Genomic DNA, 8,734 nt, shown 5'->3' with positions numbered 1-8,734 from the left:
TTTAAAAAAAACAACTACCAAACATATTTAAAAATGGAATTAAAACATGTAAATATATTATTTAAAAAAAAAAAACATTTAAATTCCTCTTTTTCTTAAAGGCGTACTTAAAACCACTACTACCGACCACGCAGTCTGATAGTTTATATATCAATGATGAAATATTAACATTGCAACACATGCCAATACGGCCTTTTTAGTTGACTAAATTGCAAATTTTAATTTCCCGCGAAGCGTCCTGTTTAAAACATCGCGGTACGTCACCAGTCGTAGCGGACATTTTTTTCCAGCCGATCCAAGCAATAAGTAGTCTGCTTTAATCGCATAATTACACAGTATTCTGGACATCTGTGTTGCTGAATCTTTTGCAATTTGTTCAATTAATAATGGAGACGTCAAAGAAGAAAGATGTAGCAACAAAAACACAGCCGGTGTTTCCTTGTTTAAAATTCCAGAAGCTGAAGTTTTACTATAAAACAGAGCGGTCAAGTGAACATTGTTTCGGTGGGAAAATTGTGCTAATAAGTCAGCTCTTACCATAGACATGAGCGGAGCTTGCGTCCTCCTGCAGCTGCGGACTATTACCTCCTCCCACCGGAGACACTGGCGGTCACCACACCCGTGGCCACACCCCTCCGACTTTTAGGTACCATATAATCTCACTAAAACACAAGTAACACAATAAGCAGATAAGGGATTTTCCAGAATTATCCTAGTAAATGTGTCTAATAACATCTGAATCGCTCCCACTGCCCACGCCTTTTTTCTTTTTTTCTAGTCCTTCACTCTCACTATCCTCATCCACAAATCTTTCATCCTCGCTCAAATTAATAGGGAAATTGTTGCTTTCTCGGTCCAAATCGTTCTAGCTGCTGGTTGCTATGATTGTAAACAATGTTCAGATGTGAGGAGCTCCACAATCCCTTCTATGTGTCATACTTGATCATTTCGCGATATTGCCATATTTTTGCTGAAAGGATTTAGTAGAGAACATCCACGATAAACTTTTGATCGCTAATAAAAAAGCCTTGCCTGTACAGGAAGTAGCAGACGATGTGCGCGTGACATCACGGGTTGTGGAGCTCCTCACATCTGAACATTGTTTACAATCATGGCCACCAGCAGCGAGAGCGATTCAGATCGAGAAAGCGACGATTTCCCCATTAATTCAAAAGAGGATAAAAGATTTGTGGATGAGGATAGTGAGAGTGAAGGACTAGAAAAAAAAGGACAGGGCAGTGGGAGCGATTCAGATGTTATTAAACACATTTACTAGGATAATTCTGGAAAATCCCTTTTATGCTTATTGTGTTACTAGTGTGTCAGTGAGATTATATAGTCGTACCTGAAAGTCGGAGGGGTGTGGCCACGGGTGTGGTGACCGCCAGTGTCTCTGAGGGAAGCCACGTTTCTCGACGAGGCGAAGCGAAGGCAGCCGGTCGGGCCGGGCTGATATTTTTTCCCCCCCTCCTCTACAGTGGAAGCATCCCAGGTTCGGGAGAGGCCGGTCGGAGGAGGCAAGACAGTCCGCAGCTGCCTCTTTGACAGGTGCATGAGAAATGACGCAAGCTCCGCTCATGTCTACAGTAACAGCCGACTTATTACCACAATTTTCTCACGGAAACCTGCCGGTTGACATGTGGTAGGGAGCAATGTTCGCTTGACCACTCTGTTCCATAGTAAAGCTTCACCTTCGGGAATGTAAACAAGGAAACACCGGCTGTGTTTGTGTTGCTAAAGGCAGCTGCAATACACAGCTTCCCACCTACATCTTTCTTCTTTGATGTCTCCAGTATTAATTGAACATTGCTGTTTGGCGAGGAAGAAGGTCGCATTGATGACATCTTTTGAAATCTCTCGGTTCTCTTTTACCTTAGCATTGTGGACACTGATGTTGAGTCGCCGCTGTTCATCCAAAGCCGAGTCTATCCTCGTCATCCCAAACATTTTTAGCACAATCTAGCTTTGATTATGAGCGGCCGACCGCTCATGTTTGGTGAGGTTTCTTTGCAAATTCTTTAGGTCACAAAATCCCATTTGAGTCCACACAGTTCCGTAGGTTGAAAAAAGAAGGCAAGGAAAGCAGAAAAGGCGGTTTCTTGCAGAACATCCACAAAGCCAGTCTTTTCACGTATACCACTCCGTTTGGAAAGAGCGAGTAACTTTCCGTCCTGCTGACTGAAAAAAACCATTCAGCTCCGGCGTTGGTCTTCCTTTAGTAATTATATCCTGCGTCGCTTGAAAGTCCACTTTAGAAAACTGTTTGAGTGCGGAAATGTAGTCATCCATGTTGAAAGTCGGGGTGCACGGGAAAAAAAAATAAGTCGTTGCGGCACTTACCCTCTGAGGCCACCGTATGTCTGATATCATGTGCGCCCCGCACTTATCGTGAGGCACGAGAACTGATTGCCTCACCTCAGACTTTCTTCTCTGCCGCTTTGATGGCTCAACCAACACACAAAACATGTTACTCGCTCCGGCACTTGACTCGCTTACGCCACCGTATGTCTCTGATCATGAGCGCCCTTATAGTGAGGCACGAGAACTGTTTGCCTCACCTCAGACTTTTTTCTCTGCCGTTTTGAACGCTCAGCAACAAGCTCCGGGCAAGAACGCGCTCTGGTCGTTCTTTACGAGGGATTGCAAAAATTCAGCGATTTTGAAGAAACATTGGTGAAGCTAAATGAAAATTGAAAAGTAACAATTACAATTATTTTATCATTATATATTTTATTTCTTTGCATGATCACAGGTGAGGCACTGCCTCCCCTGACCACACATCACTGATGTGTGTATAAATATTCATATATATATATATATATATATATATATATATATATATATATATATATATATATATATATATATATATACACACACACCAAGAGCTACTTCTTGGGTACTGATTAATGCTAAGGGCTACCAGTTTGATACACACTTAAATAAATTGCCAGAAATAGCCAATTTGCTCAATTTACCTTTAATAAATAAATCTATATATGTTCAAAAATGGGTATTTCTGTCCGTCATTCCATCGTACATTTTTTTTCCTTTTATGGAAGGTTTTTTGTAAAAAATAAATGATGAAAAAAACACTTAATTAAACAGTTTAAAAGAGGAGAAAACACGAAAAAAAAAGAAAATTAAATTTTGAAACATAGTTTATCTTCAATTTCGACTCTTTAAAATTCAAAATTCAACCGCAAAAAATGAAGAAAAAACTAGCTAATTCGAATCTTTTTGAAAACATTTAAAAAAGAATTTATGGAACATCATTAGTAATTTTTCCTGATTAAGATTCATTTTAGAATTTTGATGACATGTTTTAAATAGGTTAAAATCCAATCTGCACTTTGTTAGAATATATAACAAATTGGACCAAGCTATATTTCTAACAAAGATTAATCATTATTTCTTCTAGATTTTCCCGAACAAAAATTTTAAAAGAAATTCAAAAGACTTTGAAATAAGATTTTAATTTGATGCTACAGATTTTCTAGATTTGCCAGAATATTTTTTTTAATTTTAATCATAACAAGTTTGAAGAAATATTTCACAAATACTCTTCGTCGAAAAAACAGAAGCTAAAATGAAGAATTAAATTAAAATGTATTTATTATTCTTTACAATTAAAAAAAACAAACTTGAACATTGATTTAAATTATCAGGAAATAAGAGGAAGGAATTTAAAAGGTAAAAAGGTATATGTGTTTAAAAATCCTAAAATCATATTTAAGGTTGTATTTTTTCTCTAAAATTGTCTTTCGGAAAGTTATGAGAAGCAAAGTAAAAAAATAAATGAATTTATTTAAACAAGTGAAGACCAAGTCTTTAAAATATTTATGGGGATTTTCCAATTCTATTTGAGTTTTGTCTCTCTTAGAATTAAAAATGTCGAGCAAAGCGAGACCAGCTTGCTAGTAAATAAATAAAATTAAAAAAATAGAGGCGGCTCACTGGTAAGTGCTGCTATTTGAGCTATTTTTAGAACAGGCAAGCGGGCGACTCATCTGGTCCTTTGTATACATATATATATATATATATACACAGAAAATGTAAATGTTAAATTCAAATGAATGAGTGTTAAAAGTGTGTCTCCTCACAATTGTCACTTTGACAAGCTCACAATGAGTCTTGCCCAGAAGCATGAAAACCTTGGATTTCTGCACCAAAAAGCGAAGAAAAAAGAAGCTGACAAAGTAGTTTGAACAGTGTTTACTGCACATTAAGAAGTATGAAATATTTGTTGTATAAAAGGACAACCAGATGTGTTCACCAGTAACACAACACACATTAACCAAGGAATCAAAGTAGTGCATCATCACAGAGAGAAGTCTATCAAAAGGTAACAAAAGTTTTTTTTCCCCCCCGTCGCTCGTGTGATTTGACCAACAAAACAGGAAGTCTAAGACAGAAACCACGAATAATTGTAGTAAAATCAGTTCAGTCTTCAGCCGGCTTCAAGTTTACGTCATGATGGAATTGCACTCCAATGGAAACACTTCACTCGTGTGACCTTTGAACCCACGTTGTCATTTTTGCACAACTAAATTTGCATCGGACAACCGTAACCCAAAAAAAAAAAAAAAAATCAACAGATGTCTTGCTTTGAAGTGATTTTAAACAGATGTTGTTGTTGTTGTTGGACTACCGTATTTCCTTGAATTACTGCCGGGTCAAACTCGTTTCGCCAAATAATTAGCATATGATAATAATAATAGATTTTATTTGTAAAAAAGCACTTTACGTTGAGCAAACAACCTCCAAGTGCCACAGTGTAAAAAAAATAGTAATAATAAAAATAAATAAAATATAAAACTAGAAGCAGCCCAAAAGCTACAACCAGCATGCATGTCTATAGAAAGCCTTTTTTTTTTTTTTAAAAGATGGGTTTTAAGCCTTTTTTAAAAGCATCCACAGTCTGAGGTGCCCTCAGGTGGTCAGGGAGAGCGTTCCACAGACTGGGAGCAGCGGAGGCAGAAAGCCCGGTCTCCCGTTGTTCGAAGCTTTGTCCGTGGAGGTTGGAGGAGGTATGCCTAGAACTTCCGCCGGGTCAAACTCGTCACGTCACGAGTGACATTTCACCCGTCATCTTTTTCAAAATGGAGGAGGCTGATTTCAGAAATTTTTAATCGCATAAAGGGAAGAAGATTAAGACCTATTCAGTAGGATTTAAGGTCCAAGCTATTGAATATGCTAAAAAGAACAGTAAGCAGCTATGTTTTGTTCATATACCGTAGCTGCGTGTGTCAAATATGAGTCATTAAATGACTCCCGCCTCCTGGTGGTAGAGGGCGCTAGTGATCCTTCTTGCGACTACTCGGCTGCAGAAGAAGTGACAACAAGCAGCGATCGTAAATTTTTTTCCTCTCGCTTGCACTTTTAACATGGGAGGATTACATATCTAAAATAAAACAGTTTTCTAAACTGGACTTTCAATCGAAGCAAGAGGTAATAATAAAGGAAGATCTCCATTGAGACTTTTAAAAACTGAAGAAAGATAAGGAAGACTTCCTTAAACAAGTTATCGATGCTTTTGATCAGAAGGAGATGCGCATAAACTTCATTTATAAGTAAAGGTAAGACTATAAAAACGTTTTTTTATTAAATGTGCTTTTCATGATGGTATCCTTACATCACACTCAAATTTATAAGCGCAGGCCTAAATTTACCGCATGCCTTTGGTAAGCGCCGGAGTGAGAAGAGGAGGATTACATATCTAAAATAAAACAGTTTTCTAAACTGGACTTTCAATCGAAGCAAGAGGTAATAATAAAGGAAGATCTCCATTGAGACTTTTAAAAACTGAAGAAAGATAAGGAAGACTTCTATAAACAAGTTATCGATGCTTTTGATCAGAAGGAGATGCGCATAAACTTCATTTATAAGTAAAGGTAAGACTATAAAAACGTTTTTTTATTAAATGTGCTTTTCATGATGGTATCCTTACATCACACTCAAATTTATAAGCGCAGGCCTAAATTTACCGCATGCCTTTGGTAAGCGCCGGAGTGAGAAGAGGCTTTAAAATAATTAGCGCATGCTCGCCTTTACCGCATACCTTTGGTAAACGCTGGAGTGAGAAGAGGAGGATTACATATCTAAAATAAAACCGTTTTCTAAACTGGACTTTCAATCGAAGCAAGAGGTAAAAATAAAGGAAGATCTCCATTGAGACTTTTAAAAACTGAAGAAAGATAAGGAAGACTTCTATAAACAAGTTATCGATGCTTTTGATCAGAAGGAGATGCGCATAAACTTCATTTATAAGTAAAGGTAAGACTATAAAAACGTTTTTTTATTAAATGTGCTTTTCATGATGGTATCCTTACATCACACTCAAATTTATAAGCGCAGGCCTAAATTTACCGCATGCCTTTGGTAACCGCCGGAGCGAGAAGAGGCTTTAAAATAATTAGCGCATGCTCGCCTTTACCGCATGCCTTTGGTAAACGCCGGAGTGAGAAGAGGTTTTAAACGAATTAGCGCCCCGGCGGCAATTCGAGGAAATACGGTATTCCGAATAATAATATGACTGAGTAACCATGGCGACGTTAATGAGATGAAAGTCATGGTCCTCGGCTCTTGTCAGGCACAGTGCAGCGTGGGAAATAAATAGGGATCATATAAATAGTTCATTTCCACGTACCTGAACTTGTAGCACCACAGGCAGATGGGGGGGGGGGGCGGGGCTTAGTGCAAATGTCTTCATCATCATCATCGTCGTCATCCTCACGTCTCATCTGCTGTATTTGACGTTGGCGACGACGCAAGGCTTTGGTAGCGTGGCGGGCTGCTTGGCGCCGCTCCTGAACACCGCGGAGGGTGCGTTTATTTAGCGGGAGGTCTAATAAGGACGGCTGAAACGGACCGGCTCACCTTTCAGTGGGGGCCCGCAGCAGGTGGGACGTCCTCGGGTCGGCGGGCAGGGGCTTCTGAGGAGGACTAGGACGCACGGGTTCCTAGAGGGAGGACAGACGGAGCAGTGACACGCAGTTTCCAGCAGAGGGCGCTGTTTGTTTAACTACAGCAGGCTTTAAATAGAACTGCAATTATTATAAATTACATACAAGTTATTGATTTAATTGATCCATCCATCCATCCATTTTCTACCGCTTATTCCCTTTCGGGGTCGCGGGAGGGCGCTGGCGCCTATCTCAGCTACAATCGGGCGGAAGGCGGGGTACACCCTGGACAAGTCGCCACCTCATCGCAGGGCCAACACAGATAGACGGACAATTGGCTTCCTGTGCACTTAAGATGTGACTTTAAGGTTTTACTACTTACGTATAAAATACTACACGGTCTAGCTCCATCCTATCTTGCCGATTGTATTGTACCATATGTCCCGGCAAGAAATCTGCCTTCAAAGGACTCCGGCTTATTAGTGATTCCCAAAGCCCAAAAAAAGTCTGCGGGCTATAGAGCGTTTTCCGTTCGGGCTCCAGTACTCTGGAATGCCCTCCCGGTAACAGTTCGATATGCCACCTCAGTAGAAGCATTTAAAACTAATTTGTATACTCTAGCCTTTAAATAGACTCCCTTTTTCGACCAGTTGATCTGCCGTTTCTTTTCTTTTTCTTCTATGTCCCACTCTCCCTTGTGGAGGGGGTCCGGTCCGATCCGGTGGCCATGTACTGCTCGCCTGTGTATCGGCTGGGGACATCTCTGCGCTGCTGATCCGCCTCCGCTTGGGATGGTTTCCTGTTGGCTCCGCTGTGAACGGGACTCTCGCTGCTGTGTTGGATCCGCTTTGGACTGGACTCTCGCGACTGTGTTGGATCCATTATGGATTGAACTTTCACAGTATCATGTTGGACCCGCCCGACATCCATTGCTTTCCTCCTCTCCAAGGTTCTCATAGTCATCATTGTCACCGACGTCCCACTGGGTGTGAGTTTTCCTTGCCCTTATGTGGGCCTACCGAGGATGTCGTAGTGGTTTGTGCAGCCCTTTGAGACACTAGTGATTTAGGGCTATATAAGTAAACATTGATTGATTGATTGATATTGACCATAATTAATAATTTGATATCGACACTATATTCAGGTGTAAATTCTCAAATAATGCAAATACCGCCGTGTTAAATTTGTTATTTGTATTATATGTTATATATACTGTAATATTGTACATGGTAGTTGTTATATATTGTATAGATGATATAAACATAATATATCAGTATACATCTTATAATGTACATATATTATGTAAATAGTACATATGTTGTATTTGAAATTGCTACCACAGTAAATTTTTAGTCTATTTTATACCTGCATCGTCCTTTCCACCCTTTGTAACTGAGCTACTGCGTGGAACAATTTCCCTTGTGGATCATTGAAGTTTGTCTAAGTCTAAATACATTTTTTTAAATTACATAATTTTTACTAAATACATTTTTTAATTTCTATTTTATTATTTAAACAATGTATATAACTTTCACTAAATTGATTTGTCATTTTTATTATATTTCAAAACGTATTAGGATTTTTATTTGATTAAATGTTCATTTTTTAAACACCTCTTAAAACATTCTGCAAAGCTTACAAGATGAAATAATAAAAAAATTTTTTTAATAAAAATGTCATTTTGTTAATTTTATCCATCCATCCATCCATCCATTTCTACCGCTTATTCCCTTTTGGGGTCGCGGGGGGCGCTGATTGACACTATATTCAAATGTAAATACTCAAATAATACAATTAAATACCATCCATCCATCCATCCATTTTCTACC

At 39.0% G+C, this 8,734-nt stretch overlaps 1 protein-coding gene across 3 annotated transcripts in view; it reads right to left on the bottom strand.

Annotated features, from left to right (window-relative positions):
• Positions 1–4,200: 4,200 nt before the first annotated feature.
• Positions 4,201–8,734, bottom strand: part of LOC133557238 (disintegrin and metalloproteinase domain-containing protein 12-like) — a 299,103-nt gene continuing 294,569 nt past the window's right edge. For 2 of the 3 annotated variants that reach the window (XM_061907553.1, XM_061907554.1), the window contains 2 exons: positions 6,880–6,962; positions 4,201–6,809 (listed from right to left, as the gene is read on the bottom strand). In XM_061907553.1, coding sequence (XP_061763537.1) covers positions 6,740–6,809; positions 6,880–6,962 — 153 coding nt within the window. In that variant the 3' untranslated portion in view covers positions 4,201–6,739. The remainder of the gene's footprint in view (positions 6,810–6,879; positions 6,963–8,734) is intronic. The other variant, XR_009807734.1, reaches the window with a different exon arrangement.

The sequence above is a fragment of the Nerophis ophidion genome, linkage group LG08 (genome assembly GCF_033978795.1).
Source record: "Nerophis ophidion isolate RoL-2023_Sa linkage group LG08, RoL_Noph_v1.0, whole genome shotgun sequence".
In the NCBI taxonomy this organism is placed as follows: domain Eukaryota; kingdom Metazoa; phylum Chordata; class Actinopteri; order Syngnathiformes; family Syngnathidae; genus Nerophis; species Nerophis ophidion.
This window is presented reverse-complemented; position numbering and strand designations above follow the sequence as displayed.